Source organism: Sarcophilus harrisii, chromosome 1 (genome assembly GCF_902635505.1).
Source record: "Sarcophilus harrisii chromosome 1, mSarHar1.11, whole genome shotgun sequence".
Lineage (NCBI taxonomy): Eukaryota > Metazoa > Chordata > Mammalia > Dasyuromorphia > Dasyuridae > Sarcophilus > Sarcophilus harrisii.
In genome coordinates this window covers 135,001,085-135,018,964 of record NC_045426.1, presented here as the reverse complement: position 1 = coordinate 135,018,964, position 17,880 = coordinate 135,001,085, and the positions used below count along the sequence as shown (strand labels likewise).

The following is a 17,880-nucleotide window of genomic DNA, read 5'->3' as shown; positions in this document are numbered from 1 at the left end:
GACTCTCTCCACTTCTAGCTATGAGTTGCTTTGAATTGTCTATACATGGGTTGGAAGGGCTTCAGGGAAACAGTCACAGTGATGCACTCTTAGAACTATGAATGGGTCTAACCATCTGCAAAACAATTGGAATTATACACAAAAAAATTACTAACCCAGTACATGCCCTTTGACCCAGCTTCACCCAAAAGAGAGCAAAGACAGAGGAAAAGGTTCTACATGCACAAAAATGTAGCAGCTTTTTTTTTTTTGTGATGTCAAAAAATTGGAAAACAAGGATATTTTTGTCAGCCAGGGAGTAGCTAAACAGAATTCTATTATACCATAAGTAAGGAGGAAATTATTTCAAAGAACCATAAAAAGATGCTGAATAAGATGTGCACCACAAGAACAACGAAAACAGCAATATTTTAAAAATAGTTTTGATAACTTATAAACTGATAAAGGATGAAATGAACAGTGTCAGAACTATTATTACTAACTTTTTTTTTTGGTAAGGTTATTGGGATTAAGTGACTTGCCCAGGTCTGAGGCGGGCTTTGAACTCAGGTCCTCCTAGGGCCAGTGCTCTATCCACTGCATCAACTAGCTGCCCCTCTAGAATTATTTCTATAATAACAATAAGAAGAAGACAAGAGCATGAAAAAACTGCAAAATGTTTTAGGATCCTTTAAGATTTGCCAGGCACTTTACATATATTATTTTGTTTAATCTTTATAGCTCCATATAAATGCTATTTCCATTTTACAAGGGAGGACATGGAAGCTGACTGGCTAAATGACTTGCCCTGATCTACATGGCTATGAAGTATCTCAGGCTACATTGGAATTCGGGTCTCTCTGCTGCCAAATCCTGAACTGTAACCCACTGCTCTCATGGCTTGGATAGCTCAGATGCCAGCAGTTTGTTCCTCTCAGTGACAGTGAGCACCACCAGCCCTGCCATCTGCCTTGACACTCTCTTTTAAGGTTCTGTTATATGCCTATAATCATGTTCCTATGCCTTGCAGTGCCCCCAACACTTCCATTTAACCATGTCACTGGGTCAGGAATCAGAAAAAACTGAGTTCAAGTCCAATCTAACTTGGATTTGAAACTTACTAAGCTGTATGATCCCACGCGAATGACTAATCATCCCTGTTCCTCAGTTTCCCCAAATGTAAATTGGGGATAATAACAGTACCAACCTCACAGGGTTAGTGTGAAAATCAAATCTGATAATATTTGTAAAGTGCCTGGCACATAGTAAAACACTTTACTGACTCTTTTACCTCATGCTTGGGAGGGTTCTCAAGCAGTCAACAAGTATCCCCCTTCTAAAAGAATTGCCCTCTTTTTTGAAATTCTTTGTCCAAGAAGCAGCTAAACTCAAAGAAAGAACACTGGAAAATGAATGTAAACTGCTTGCATTTTTGTTCTTCTTCCCAGGTTATTTATACCTTCTAAATCCTAGTCTCCCTGTGCAACAAGAGAACTGTTCAGTTCTGCACACATATATTGTATCCAAGATCCACTGTAACCTATTTAACATCTATAGGACTGCTTGCCATCTGGGGAAGGGGGTGGAGGGAGGGAGGGGAAAAATCGGAACAGAAGTGAGTGCAAGGGACAATGTTGTAAAAAATTACCCTGGCATGTTAATAAAAAGTGATTTAAAAAAAAGAAAGAAATCCTTTGTCCAGTCTGGTACTTCTATGGGAAAGTAAAGTTTGTTTTTTAAACTGCACCAAAACAAAGTTTGTTGAACCACTAGAGGGCACCGTTGACCAGAATAAAAAAGTTTGTGTTTTGGAGAAATTACTAATTTAACTACCCTCAGTTTCTTCATTTGTCAAATGAAGGGGTTCAATCAAATGTTTCCTTCTAGCTTCTTGAGGGCAGGGATCCTCTGCCCCTTAATAAATGGTTTTTGGCTGACTGAGTGCTAATTGGCTGACTTTCCCAAATCAATTTTTCATTCTTACCACTGTCTGACTAATTCTGAGAATTCCCTTACTCAAAACTCTCTCTGGCTCCCCAGTGCTTTATCTGTAGCAGAGATCCATACTTAGCTGACATTCATGTCCTCCCAAGTATAGACACAATCTTTGTTTCTACGTTTATCTCCTCCAATTCATTTTCTGCTTTATTTAAGCCTACTTCATCTTATTTACCTTTCATTACATTGAACATTTTCAACAATAACAAGTGCTTCTTTAAATATTTTCTGACTTATTGGGTCCTTTTCCTTTATCTCTGACATCTCTGATAGAGGCTTAGCAGTGATATCAGTGGCCCAAAGGGTATGTATTTTAGATGAATACTTTGACAATTCCTGGAATTTACCCTTGTAGTTCCTTGGCCTAGGATCCTACCACTTAGTCCATCAGTTCTCTGCCTTAACATGCCTCACAAAATTGCTACAAAGGGTTCCTACAAAGCAGAATCCAAGCATCATCTGCCACCCAGTTCTTTCCTGATCTTAACCCCCCACTAAATTTTAGTGCTCTTCCATCCCTGCAAATCACTTTATATTGACTTTGTATACGATGCATATATTTATCTATATACACGTGGTTTCTTCCTACTGCAATGTGAAGTTCTTTGAGGGCATAACTTTCATTTTTGTCTTGCTCTCATTTGCACTTAGCTCATTGTCTGCAAAAGCAGGTATTCAACAAATGTGCTATCTCCATTTCACAAGGGAGGACATGGATTGCATTGAATCCAAAATGTACCCATTCTTCAACATTCAAGTCAAGTTATTTTTCCCATGGATATATGTCTGCAAAGGATTGGGGGGAGGGGGTGAATCCAACTCCCCTCATTTTCCGAGAAGGGAGCTGACTCCCAGATAGGTAAAGTGAAGTGATTTGCCCAAGACTGTGAGTAAATGACTAGTAAGTGGCAGAGCAAATAGTTGAATTCAGATTTCTTTTGTGAAAAAAGTTATCTCAGTCCATCATTTGCCAGATGTAATAATTTTTAGTCATATTTAAAATTCATGAAATCCTCTCCAGACATAAATATTTATTAATTTCTAAATTACTTCATTCACTTTAATGGCAATTAAAATTTAATTAACATAATAAAAATGTAAAACTCATGATTTTATAATCTTCAGTACAGTTAAAATCGAAGTGAGTTTTTTGTTAACTGTTCAGATCCAAAGAAACAATTCTGTTTAGTTTTCAGTTTTAAAAAATAGTTTCATCGGTGTATTGGTATTTTCATTTAATAAATAAGTAATAAATCTAATAATAAATAATTTTTATTTCATTAAATAAATATATCTAATCCAGCTTTCATTTTATTTTATTTTTCCTTTTTTTTTTTTTATTATAGTAACTTTTTATTGACAGAACCCATGCCAGGGTAATTTTTTACAACATTATCCCTTACACTCACTTCTGTTCCGTTTTTTCCTTCCCACCCTCCACCCCCTCCCCTAAATGGCAAGCACAGCTTTCATTTTAAAAAGTTATTTTTGGGGGGAGGGAGCCCTCCCAGGTCATTATAAACTTAATGGTTTCTCTCTATTCTGAATTCTGGCAATATTTATTGTCTCTGTTACCCATCTGATGATGTTTTTTGACTTTTGAATTTAATTCAACAAACATTTATTATTTTGAAGCACCTGGCACAGTGCCTGGCACAAAGTAGATATTTAATAAATATTTGTTGGTTCAGTATCTACTATATGCCAGGCAATATAAAGATGAAAAATAACAGCCTCTGACCTAATCTAATCTCAAGAAGCTTGCAATCTAAAAGAGAATGGGTAGGAAGAGGGATATAGGCATATAAATAAGCAAAAAGAAAAAAGAAAGAAAAAGAGAGGGAGAAGAGGTATGTGTGGGCATAGATATATGGAGTGTGTATGTGAGAGAGACAGAGAGAGACAGAAAGAAAGAGAGAGAGAGAGAGAGAGAGAGAGAGAGAGAGAGAGAGAGAGAGAGAAAGAAGAGAGACACAGAAAGAAACAGAGACAGAGACAGAGAAGAGAGAGAGAGAGAGACAGAGAGAGAAAGAGAAAGGAGAGACACAGAGAGAGACAGAGACAGAGAAGAGAGACAGAGACAGAGTCAGAGAGACAGAGAGACAGAGAGAGAGGAGAAAGAGAAAGGGAAAGGGAGAGGGAAAGGGAGGACATTTGAAGAAGGAAGGAGAAATCACTTTCAGTTTGTGGTGGCTACCTAAGTTATATTCTTATCTCAGACACCAGCCAAATGATCTTAGGCAAGTCAACTAATTGTTTTAAACCTCAGATTCCCCCTCTGCAAAACTGAGTTAATAACAGTACAGAGTTCTTGAGAGGATCATGAGGTAGTATATGTAAAGATATTATTTAGATAGCCCAGAGTCTCATAGTTAGTAAATGTTTAGATGTGAGAGATGACTGATTGGATATTTGAGATATAGGAGAAGAAAGAGGAAAATTATTCTGAGGTCAAGCAGAAAATAAAGTATATAGAGAAATGCACAAGAAGGATCTGAAAGAAGAGGAAAGAGATGGATAATTAGATTGGATTGATAGTACTTTGCTGGCTATTAAATTATTGTTTGAGGATCTGAACAGCTCCTGTTAGAATCAAGGCTCAACAGGAAATTGTTACTTACCAATTAAGACCAATGAACTTTAAATTTTGAAAAGACATGAGATAGTAAGCCTCATCCAAGAGTCTTCAGAACTGCCCCAGGAACTACCAAAAAGAAGAATCAAGCTTCAAGGATCTTGCTTAAAATGAGTATGGAAGTTATAGGGGATTTCATAGTGAATCTACAGAATATTGGTCTGCAGCAAGTGCATTTTGTAATCTGTCCTCCAGGAAAAGCTGAAAGGGTTTCAGGAATATATCTTCTCAACTGCTTACCAGATGGTTGTCTTCCTAAGGAACCTGTTGAAAGAAGTGTCTTGAGAAGGAATCAAAAAGGAATTAAAGTCTTACAATCAGACCTGAAAAAATAAAGATTCTTCCTCTTTCCCATTCTTTGTTTTCATTGGTCTTGGTGGACAAAACTAGGAGCTAAGACTGGTAATTTTAGGGAAATAGATTTTGACTACCTATAGGGAAAAACAATTGGAGCTCTTTAAAGGTGAACTAAGCTGGCTCAAGAGATTGTCTTGGGTTGGGGCCTACTCACTGTGGGCCTTCAAATAAAAGTACAATGATAATCATTTGTTGGGAAGGTTGTAAAGGGGATCCCTGCATGGGTTGAATTGGTTCCCTTTCAACTTTGAGATTCTGTGATTACAAAGAAGGGAAAGAAGGACCACTGATTATTTGGAATATTCTTAAAACCCAAGATAAATGAGATGGCAAGCAAAAACTCATCTGCCCTTAGTGAGTTTAATTACAATTATTTCAATCACCAGGACTAGAAGAACTCTTATCTATCTCTAGCTATATGAATTACATACATATGTGTATATATTAGATATACTTATATATGGAGGTCTGAAATTTCAAGTGATGGTTGAGGAAGTGGGGTTGATGGTTTATTTCTTCTGGCACATATTTATATGCTGTTCCCTCCTATCTCTTCCCCAGGGTGCCTTGCTGATGTGTTTATTTATGTAAATAAATACACATCTTGATGCATGTATACACATTAAGGTATATGTGCATATTTGTTTATGCAAGTATATATACACATGTATAATATACATAGGAATAAATACTATGTGTATACACATATATTTCTTGATATATCTGTATATATACATATATAAAATGTATGTATATATAAAATATATTTATATACATATGTGTATGTGTATGTTTTATTTATATGTGTTTTATTTTAAACAAGCACCCATGCATTCATAAGTCAAACATCACTTCCTTTCAGATATAAGTGGATTCATCATAGGACTTTGAACCCCAGAGACCTGGGAATAAAATGCCCTGGTATCAACAGTTCTTCTGCTTGACCTCTATATCACAATCTCAGAAAGAAAGCTATGAGGAGAGGGCCATGCAGCAGCTTCTGCCCCTACCTCCTCAGAAATCTTAGCTACTCAAGACCCAGGAAAGAAAAGTTCTAACTACAAAATTCTTGACACTATAAAATGGTTTGACATTAGAAAAAAAAAAATAGATAATGGTTTTATTGATGGAAATGACTTTAAAAGAGATACATTGTTCTTTCTTTTGCTGTTGTACCCTAAAGACCATGGGACATTTACAGCAGACCTGTTTCAGAAATCTCCTATATATGTTTTCTCCCAAATTAGAGTTCTTTAAGAACGGGATATCTCAATTTTCCTATTTGTATTCTCAGAATTTGACTATAGTTAAGTACTTAGGAATTGTTTTTTCCTTCCTTCTTTTCTTCCTTAGTTTTTTCCTATATTTTTATCTTTAGGTACTAATAAACTGTTTCTGTTATCTTCATGTCTTCATGTCTCAGTCACTTAATTCCTAATAATCTGGATTCCAATCTCTTCACTCAACTGAAATATGATTCCTGAAAGATGCCAATGAAGTCTTAACTTCAAGAGAGCGAGAGACAGAGAAATCAGATTGCAGTTCTGAATGTCTCAATTTACTAAAGACATTAGAAGAAGGCCTTCAAACATTCATCAAGTCTTTTGATTTGACTCTGATTCCACAAGGTCAGGAAGCTGGGCTTCATCTGGACCTTTAAGCGATTTGCATAGAGTACAGACTTGGCCTGATAGAATGGAAAGAAGTTGAAAAGATTTTTACACTTTAAGACAAGAGCTAGGTGGAGTTCAGGGAAACTAGATGGTGCAGTGGATATAGTACTAGACTCTTTAAGTCTGGAAGACTCAAGTCTGGACTTGAAGAGGTTCAGCTCCCTTTGATTCCCCGTCAGGGAGCCAAATGATGAGGTTTGGAGTTGTGTCCCCAAATGAAGAGGTTCGGTGCAGGGCAGGGAGTTTTGGGAACCCCTTTGGTCGGCACAGAGATCCTTTGTAAAGGAATTTAAGAACCTAAAAAAGCTAGACTGACAAAAAGAAGTTTATTATTGGCATTGGGAAGTTAGCCTTTGCTAAAAAGACTGAAGTCCTTGGTGGCAAGGTCTCAACCGAGGGATATAAAGTTTTTTGCAGAAGCATTTTCTGTGACAGCATGGAAGCCTATTTTAGATTTCAAAGCTCTGATATTTCTTTGGGGTCACAATATAACTATTGTAGTATGTATGCATTTGTGTGATTGTGAGAAAATCTGATAAAATAATTTATGGCTTGGAAAAAAATAGGAACTGCATCAAAGGAGTTAATGTATGTAAAAATTCTTTGCACAGTTTACAGAACCATACAAATGTCAACTACTGTGATTCTCAACTTGAATGACTGATAGATCCTAGTGATAAGGAAGTCAAGGAGAGTAGGTTTTAGGGAAGCCTAGAATGGGTTCAGTTTGGAAAATGTTGAATTTGAGTTAGAAAGACATTCAAAGTGTGTGGAACAAGACTACTGGTTCAAATAAATCAAATATATTAAGGAGATTTCTCAAGGCAAAAGCAGAAAGAAATTTTATTACAAGAAAGGGCCCCATAAGCAGTTAGGCAAGGAGAGGCAAGGCTTCATTAACAGACAAGAATTATATAGAGGCCTGAGCTAATATTCCCTATAAGCTGGATCTTTGCTCTGATTAACCAGGGCAACTTCACATTCTAAGTCATAAATGAGGAAAAACTTTCAACCCAACCACATTTTTAGGATTACTAAATTACCTCATATGAGAGTTTCAGTGCCAAGGTGGCCCCAACTTAGTCTCACAAAGAAAAGGTCCCACTCCTTGTAAACCACATGATTTCTGGAGAAAGAAACATGGCCTGACCTTCACTTATTCTTTAGAACACTGTCTCTAGCCAACCTTCACTCACTTTTTAGAACACTGTCTCCATCTTGTGAGATAGCTTTCACAGTTCACTCCATTCAAAGGGGAGTGGTTCAGCAGGTAACTGGAAAGACAAAATTGAAGCTCCAGGGAAAGAGTGAACTTGGATACACAGAATTAAGATTATGCATGTGATAATTGTAGCTATGGTAAGGGGGAGGTGAGAAAGAGGCAGGCAGAGAGTAAATTGAGAAGTGTGGCAAGGGCAGAATCTTGGGGACATCTACATTAAAGGATAAGTAGGGTATGATAAGAATAAAATCTTCCAGAATCCATTCTTCCACTCTTCATGTAGATTAAGCTAATTCTAAATAGGATCTCAAGATCTATTTTCCCTGGGGAGCTAAGACTTCCTGGTGGTTCCAAGCCATGCTGATGTGACTTCCATTGCCTAGGAGCAGAATAAGACCTGCCCTTGTGGAATCAGAACTTTTTAGACTTGGTGAATGTTTGAAGGCCAATCTTCTCTAGCAGCTGGTCAGATGGATTTCCATATACACTTAGTGTGGAAATAAAAGAGCAGTTCTTTTTTAAACTATTGAATTATTCCTGAATGTTTCATTTGATTTCATTATCAAGAATAAACAAATTACAAAGGAATCTGAATGAATCAGCCCATGATTAGGGGTTCAGTGAACCAGAGAAGGAAACGAACAAAAAATAGTCTAATGGGAAGAGAACCAAGTTCATGGAAACAAAGGGAAGGAAGACTATCAAGGGAGAGAAGATAGTGGTTGAATCAAATGCTAAAGAAATTTTGAAATCAAATAAGCAGACACATTGGATTTAGCAGTTAGGAAGTAATTAGTAATTCTGACAAGACAGGTTTCAGTAGAATTGATATGGTTTGGGTGGTCTGGATTCCTGGTGGTCTAGAGGTTAGCAGTAGTTCTCAAACTTTTGTTTTCAGTATCTTTACCCTATTACAAATTATTGAGAATCTCTCCAAAGTGTTTTTGTTTATCTGGATTATATTTATAGACATTTACCATATTGGAAATAAGAACTATTTTTGAATTTTTAGACCTTCTAAAAGGGTTACAGAGATCCCCAGGATTCTCTCCAGGGGTCCTCAAACTACGGCCCGCGGGTCAGATGCAGCAGCTGAGGATGTTTATCCCCCCTCATCCAGGGCTATGAAATTTCTTTATTTAAAGGCTCACAAAACAAAGTTTTTATTTTTACTATAGTCCCTCCCTCCAACAGTCTGAGGGACAGTGAACTGGCCCCCTATTTAAAAAGTTTGAGGACCCCTGCTCATACTTTGAGAACCATTGGATTAGTGGCTATAAGAGAGTTGTTAAGAATACTCTTTAAATTGGCTACAGATTTTAGGAGTGAAAGAATTCACTCATCCCTAAATTATTAGTTGCAAAATGAAAGTTTATGGTTAGGTAGAAATCAGTTTACCAAGAGACTGACTTCCTTCTATAGTGGCAGATCTATTGGAAAATAGAGTTTTTCCCTGAGAGAATGCAGTTCTCAATGGACAGAAGGGTCCTGATAGCTGAGTGAGCTATCTGGATCCATCTGCAAAAGACCTTCCTTGAAGAAAGCTGCTATATTGGGTCTTAGTGGGAGCTGGGACAGCCCAAGCAGGTCAGACCCAGTGGGAACTGGGACTGCCCAGATCTCCTATTGGAATTAACAACACTTCAAAGGGATAGTTTTTGACTAGGATTTCTAATTGAATCAAAGGCCATGGTATCCTGGAAAGATAACTTATCTAGGGAGGATATGCCCAGGAAGAATCTGAAAGGATCACAGATCAAAAGAAAATACAGTTTCTTAAAGAGACCACAACCTCCTTCAGAATGATGGGCATGGAAACCAGTTTGCAAAAAGCTGAGGGGAAATAGAGGTACTAACTTGAGGAAGAAGACAAGACAATAGTATTAGCATAAATGAAGGACAAAATTGATCTGGAAAAACAAAGGTCAAGAATTTCAAGGGAATTAATTAAAAGATGCAAATGAACATGGCCCAGCTGTACCAGATCTAAAACTATAATAAAGCAGCAGTCACCAAAACCATTTGGTATTGGCTAAGAAATAGAGAAGCTGATCAGTGGAACAGGTTAGGTTCAAAACACATAATAATCAACGACTATAGTAATCTAGTATTTGATTAACCCAAAGACTCCAGCTTCTGGGATAAAAACTCACTACTTGACAAAAACTGCTGGGAAAATTGGAAATTAGTATGGCAGAAACTAGTCACTGACCCACACCTAATACCCTATACCAAGATGAGGTGGAAATGGGTTCATGATTTAGACATAAAGAGTGTATTATTATAAGCAAATTAGAAGAACAAAGGATATTCTACCTCTCAGATCTGTGCAGAGGGAAGAAATTTGTGACCAAAGAAGAACAAGAATACATTATGGAATGCAAAATGGATAATTTTGATTATGTTAAGTTTAAAAGGCTTTGTATAAATAAAACCAAATGCAGACAAGATTAGAAAGAAAGCAATAAACTGGGGGGAAAAATTTACATCCAAGGGTTCTGATAAAGACCTCTTTTCTAAAATATTTAGAGAATTGACTCAAATTTATAAGAATACAAGCCATTCTCAAATTGATAAATGCTCATATGATATGAACACAATTTCCAGATGAAAAAATTAAAATAATTTCTAGTCTATGTCTATGAAAACCTGCTCTAAATCATTATTGATCAGAGAAATGCAAATTAAGACAAATCTAAGGTACTCTCAGATTGGCTAAGATGATAGGAAAAGATAAGGATGAATGTTGAAGGGGATGTGGGAAAACTAGGACACTAATACATTGCTACTAAAATTGTGAACTGATCCAACCATTCTGGAGAGCAATATAGAACTATGCCCAAAGGGCTATACAAACTGTACATACCTTTTGATCCAGCAGTGTCTCTACTGGGCTTACATCCCTAAGAGATCATAAAAAAAGGGAAAAGGACTCATATGTACAAAAATGTTTGTAGCAGTCCTTTTTGTAGCAACAAGGAACTGAAAACTGAGTGAATGCCCATCAGCTGGGGAATGACTGACTAAGTTATAGAATATGAATATTATGGAATATTATTATTCTATAAGAAATGATCAGCAGGATGAATTCAGAGAATTCTGGAGAGACTTACTGATGCTAAATGAACCAAAAGAACATTGTACATAGCAACAGCAAGATTAAACAATGATCAATTTTGATGCTCACAATCTTTTCAACAGCGTAGTAATTGAGGCTAGTTCCAATGGTCTTGTGATGAAGAGAACCATCTGCACCCAGAGAGAGGTCTGTGGGGACTGAGTGTGGATAGCAACATACTATTTTCACTTTTTTATTGTTATTTGCTTGCATTTTGCTTTCTTTCTTATCTTTTTCCTTTTTTGATCTGACTTTTCTTGTGTAGCTTGAAAATATGTATAGAAAATTATACATGTTTAACATAGATTATTAGCTGTTCTAGGGGAGGGGGTGGGAAGAAGATAGGAAAAAAATTTGGAACACAAGGTTTTACAAGGATGAATGTTGAAAATTATCTATGCATATATTTTGAAAATAAAAAGCTTTTAAAATTAATTTTTTCTAATCAATAAAAAGCTATTTTCTTCCCCTTCTCTGTTCTTTCCTCCATCTATTAAAAAAAAAAAAAAAAAGAGCCAATTATAAACATATATAGTCAAACAAAAGAAATTTTCATATTGGCTAATTCCATAAGAAAATAAGAACCCAATCAACAATCTGGATCAATTGCCTCTCCAATTGCCTCTGTCAAGTGGGCAGCCTATTTTATTATAAGTTTCTGGAATTGTGACTGGTCATTGTGTTCATCAGAGTTCCTCAATCCTTCAAAGTTTTGTCTTTACCATATTGTCATGGTATTCTCCTGGTTCTGCTCATTTCCCTCTGTATCACTTCATACAAGTCTTCACAGGTTCTCTGAAACCATTCCCTTCATCTTTTTTTTTTTTTTTAATGGCACAATACATCATATTTATATACCACAACTTGTTCAGTAATTCCCCAATTTATGGGTACCCCCTGAGATTCCCATTCCTTGCAATAAATATTTTTATATATCCTTAGGTAGAGTTAATTTTGTTCTCATTTAATCTCTCCACTAATCTGACCTCCCTCTTATTGCCACCTCTCCCTTTTCTTTTTCTCTTATTTCTCTATTGAATGAAATGTTTTTCTGTGCCCAATTGTCTATATTTTCCCTGTCTTTCATCAAGTCATTCAATTGGATGCCTCTTCCTCTCTCCTTTTCATTTAAAAAAAATCATAAAAGAAAAAGACCCAGAACCATTCTCAGGTATTCTGTCTCATTGGACTCTTTCTTTTGAGGAAAAGAGGATTCTGGGTGGGTAGGGGATATGTGTCATTTACACATATTCAAATGTAAACACTTTATTTTTGTTTAGTCTTTTATTATCATTCACTTAAATTTATTGTTTTATGTTTCTCTTGATGCCTTCCGTTTTCATTTCAAAATTTCTCTTAAACTCTGATCTTTTCATTAGGAATAGTTAAAAACAATACTATATGATGATCAGTTCTGATGGACCTGGCCATCCTCAGCAATGAGATCAACCAAATCATTTCCAATGGAGCAGTAATGAACTGAACCAGCTACGCCCAGAGAAAGAACTCTGGGTGATGACTAAAAACCATTACATTGAATTCTCAATACCTATATTTTTGCCTGCCTGCATTTTGGATTTCCTTCACAAGCTAATTGTACAATATTTCAGAGTCTGATTCTTTTTTGTACAGCAAAATAACGGTTTGGTCATGTATACTTATTGTGTATCTAATTTATATTTTAATATATTTAACATCTACTGGTCATCCTGCCATCTGGGGGAGGGGATAGGGGGTAAGAGGTGAAAAATTGGAACAAGAGGTTTGGCAATTGTTAATGCTGTCAAGTTACCCATACATATAACCTGTAAATAAAAGGCTATTAAATTAAAAAAAAAAAAAAGGAATAGTTAAAAATCTTCTATTTTATTAATAATCTATTTCCCCTAATAGAATTATACTCAGTTTTCTGGGAGAGTTATTCTTGATTGTAAATCTATAACCTTTGTCTTCTGGAATGTTGTATTCTGAGCTCTCCACTCTATTGTAGTGGTAGCTACTAAGTCTTTTATGATCCTGACTGATTCCTCAATATTTTAATTCCTTCTGGCCGATTTTAATATTTCCCATTTCTGTATCTTTGCAAAGACTGTTCTCAATATTTGGAATGTAATTCCTCCTTACCTCCATCTCTACTTTCTAGAATTCCTTGACTCCTTCAAAACTCGTTCAAGTACTATCTTCAATTCTAAAATGAAACCTTTCTAGATCTTCTCCTAAATTACTTGTATCTCCCCCCCAAATAGCTTGCATTTATTAATTTTTCCCAGAAATTAGTACATTACTAGATACATAGTGTCTATTTAAGATTTGATTAATTGACTAGTAAGAACTGTGGCAGAATAGGGCTAAACTACATAGGGAGGAGAACCTAGAATCAGAATAGGGACAAGAATATTCACCTAATTACCAGCTATTGATTCTCTTCTAATGCTATATTATATCATTGATTAGCTCTTTATTGCAATCCAATTTTTCATGTGAAAATGTTTAATTCTCCAACAAAGTTGTTAGCTTTTTGAGAGGTAGGAATCAATCTATGTTGCATGTATTTTAGTACCCAGCAGGAATTCAATAAATGTTTGTGGTTAGATGAGGATTGGATTAATACTGCCTCGTGTTATATTTAGGATTCAAGTCAGGGAACATTATATCTGGAAATGACCTCAATGAATGTAAAGTTTAGGGATTCTTAACTCTTTTGGTATTATGGTGAAATCTGGTGCTATCTGGTGAAATCTATGAGTCTCTTTTTAGAATAATAAGATTTTTAAATGCAAGAAATAAAAGTGCATAGGGTTTACAAAGGAAGCCAAATTACACTTAAATGCAATTACCAATATTTTCAAAAGTTCACGTACCCCAGATTTCCTCTAATTTCTATTTCAACCCTTTCATTTTATAGGTTGAAAAAATGAGGCTCAGAGAAACTGGCACTGAAAAGAGGTCAGAGGCATATGAGATGGAAAGTTTGAATATTCTCCTTCTTTTCTTCTTTTAGCCATTCTCCCCGCAGCCTCCAATTGTTGCACTGAAATGTCCCATCAGATTTCTAGAAGACTTTTAGCAAAAGTGAAAAGATGTCACATTCAAAAAGCTGATGGAGATTGTGACCTGCCAGCTGTTATGTGAGTTTCAATGAAGTTCCATATAATATCAAAGCAAGTAAAAAGGCTTAACATACTCTGTCATATCTCTGTCCAATTTAAAAAATACATATCCTTCACATTCTTTATCTGCTACAACTCAATTCTCTATTCATCAACATACATTGTAATCATCAGAAGAAAACAAACAAATCAATAATGACCACCACAAAAAAACAAAAACTGGTGTGATCTTCTAGAGAAATTACCCATGCCATTGAAATAATCATTGGGATGCAATATATTCCAGTCACATCTTCCTAACACTGGAGGGGAAAATGAGTTTCCATTCATTGGCCCTCCCAATCCCCATTCTCATCTTCAGGTAAAGCAAATGCCTGAATGAAGGAGTAAGGAGTCAGACCTTTAGACCTATAGTTGCTTGGAAAAAATAACTCTGTCCATGACAAAGGGAAAATGGCTTCAATGCATTGCTGAAATCACTCTGCTAGCTTCCCTCAACATCCTCTTCGCTCTATTCCTCCTTCCCCTTTCAGCTGCTGCTGTATCCTTAGGGTGATGAAAAGTATTTTATTCTCCTAGAAGAATGGATCTTGTTCCCTAAATGCAGTCAAGGAAAGACATGGCAATATGTCTAGCACTTTGGTGCAATTGAGAGAACATTTGATGTGGAGTCAGAGCTTGGGTTTAAATCCTGACCTTGTCACTAAGTGACTTTAAACAAATCACTGGCCTCCTTGGGCCTCAGTTTCCTCATCTGAAAAAATGAGGCAGCAAGCTAAGCTACATTTTCTAAATCTACCTATGAAAAGATAGAGCCTGAACTAATAAAACCTAGAAGAAAGAATCTGAACCAAGAAATGTCAATCGTCACTCTACTTCTCCACTTTCTTCTTGAAACCTGACTGGCTGCTCTATTTACAGAGATCTCTAAGGAAAGCAATCTGTTTTGAAGGATAAATATTAGTCTATAAGACTATATCAAGATACTAAGATACTTTGATTTCTTTTTTTTTTAAACCTTATTTATTTAACCTTAAGTACTTTTTTAGTAAAGTCTGGAGTACTATTATATGATACTTGAATAACTCAATGAGCTTAGCATTCCTCAACATCTCACCTTGGGCACTCCTCCCAAAAGCTTTCCCCAAACTCCATTTCTATTAGCATCTCAAAGGTACCATCTAGTGCAGCTGCTTATTAATCCTGTGATAAAGGAGAGGCCTTCATCCCTTGTTTCCTGAGAAATTACTGCATTTCTCATCTCATTGCCCATATTCTCATTCTTGGTTCTCATTCATATATCTCATTCTTAGGTAGGAAAAAGCTACAATATAACTTAAACCCTAGATTTAGACTTGCTACATAAAACCAAGTCTTAGAGAACATATTATATTTAAAAGACAGTATATGAGTAATCTTTACACTATGTTTTCAATTATTTATGTTTCCTAAAAATCTTCCTCCTTCCTTCCCTCCATTTTTTTCTGGCAGCCTCTATGTCCATCATCGAAAATACTGTGTCAGCCCACATAATCACACTCTTAAGAAATGGATGAAAACGCAAAAGAACAAGAAAAATGCAAAAGAAAATATTTGTAATAGAAAGAAACACTCCTATAAGAAGAAGAAGAACAAGGTGGCAAAGCAAAGACACCTTCATAAATATGGACAGAATCTACAAAGGGCTTCCCTGCAATGAACCTGGCAAATTACCGATTATATGGATTTACTATAAGTTATCCAGAGCCAAATGTTTACTCTTAGAAACCAACAGTTCCCAAGGAGAAAGGAACAGTAGTCAACTGTTTTCTGCAATATATGAAGTAGCTAATAATAACTTAAAATAGGAAAAAATAATATTAAAAATGTTATCTGTCTTGGAAGTAGAGGAAAGCCATTTTTAATGGGGAAATTGATGCCAAATTATCAATTTTTTAAAAATCAAGACTTATTTTCTCTTGTGATTTCACTCTTCCCCCAAGGCCATTAACCATTAAAATGCTTTAATACTTAACCTAGTTCCCCTGCATATCATTAATTTGTTTCTACACTTTACACCCATTCCTTTCTTGTCAACTGAGGTTTAGCTGATATAACAATCTGATTTTTTGTGCTTTGGAGAGCAAGAACCAGTGAGTCCTTTATTCAGTGCTCTAAGCACTGTAGGGCTAATCTCGGCATAAAATTAGGACACCTGTAGGAACCTAAGAGCCAATTATTAGCAAAAAGACACTGAAAGCAGGCCTTGTATTATAATGGAAAGTACCAAAGCAAGAGGTGTGGAGAGAATGGGAGAGAATTTGTTTTGGTTTTAACATAAAACATTAAGGGAATCTCTGGAATTTTTTGCTCGGAAGCCCAGAATTCAAATTTATTTCTGCTACATTTTTAGTTTTAAAAAATAATTTGAAAAACTTTAAAAACTGTAAAAAAAATACATAATTTGTACAAATATTGCCAATGAATCTATAGAGAGATTGAACAGACTCAATTCTGATTGTGTTAAGATTTATTCATGAGTATTTGGGGGGCAGAATTTAATTCTAGATATTGGAATTAGTCTTCATAGATAAGCCTCCCATTTACAAATCTACAGCCTCTTTGTTTCATTTTAAACCACTGAGTGAGCATATAAGGCTTAAAAAGTGCTTCTTTCACAATAAATAAAAGTGGTGTAAATACTATCTTTTTTTTTATAAATGAAAAAGTTGAAATTTAGAAAACTGCGTAGCCTAGCCCACACTCACAGGAGCTCAAAACCCAGACACTCCCAGCATCGCCCTATATTCACCACACGTCTATCATTTTAGCATGTAAATAGAGTTAATAATAGAACACTATCTTGAAGCATTCCTTTCTGCTCTACTACTACATCAGTCATCAATTTTTTTTTCAGATTGATTTTTTCTGCTTCTCGTTACTTCATCTCTCTGATTTATTAAGCAACACATGTTATCAATATTATCTTCCTAAAATAGTCTGGTCATGTTACTCACCTACCCCAACACCCTGAAGCAACTTTTTAATCCACCTCTCAGATAGCATATAAACTTTTGAGTCTGTTATTAAGACTCATCTCTCTCCCACCCACTTTTCCAGGTTTATTTTGTATTATTTCTCTCCATATTGTTTTATGTTCTAACCAAATTAGCCTCCTACCTATTTGCCAAACTCAACAGTCTCTTTAGCACCACCCCATAGCCATAACACATTCCTTCCTCATGACTTGTCTTTCCTCATCTCTTTTCAAAGAGGTCGAGGTATTCTTGTCTGTGAAACCTTCCCTCTTACAACCAATTATTATTAGTATTTACTTATCCGTGTTCACATTATTTCCCTTCAATAGATAGTAAGCTTCTCAAGAATAAAAACTGTTTTGTTTTTCTTAAGTGCTTGTCAGCATATGAAACACATGTTTCTTGCTTTGAATATTCATAAAATAAAATAAAAAGTTGATACCATTGCATGACGATTATTTACTAAGATTTGCATTGAGGCAGAATTTGATTCTGGGTACCAAAGGTAATAAGATATCTACTCACAGGTAAATCTCTTTGCAAAATCTCCTACAATATATCTATTTCATATTAACAGATTATGTTGTAGAGTAAATGTATCAGGTATTTTTATAAAACATTTTATTGTGAGTCATTTATACTTCATAAATATTTAAGCAACCTGTTGCAATTTTTCTACATTACCTACAGTTTCAAACATTTGGAACAAATTTTTTGATGCAAGTGGAATCAAATTTAAAACCAAAATTTGTATTTTCTGTTTTTTAGCTT

The 17,880-nt window shown here is 35.6% G+C and overlaps 1 protein-coding gene across 1 annotated transcript in view; it reads left to right on the top strand.

Moving 5' to 3' along the window:
- CCL28 (C-C motif chemokine ligand 28) overlaps positions 1-17,556 on the top strand; it is a 33,439-nt gene extending 15,883 nt beyond the window's left edge. The window contains exons 2-3 of the mRNA XM_003759909.4: positions 13,984-14,110; positions 15,584-17,556. Coding sequence (XP_003759957.1) covers positions 13,984-14,110; positions 15,584-15,791 — 335 coding nt within the window. The 3' untranslated portion in view covers positions 15,792-17,556. The remainder of the gene's footprint in view (positions 1-13,983; positions 14,111-15,583) is intronic.
- The last annotated feature ends 324 nt before the right edge of the window (positions 17,557-17,880 follow it).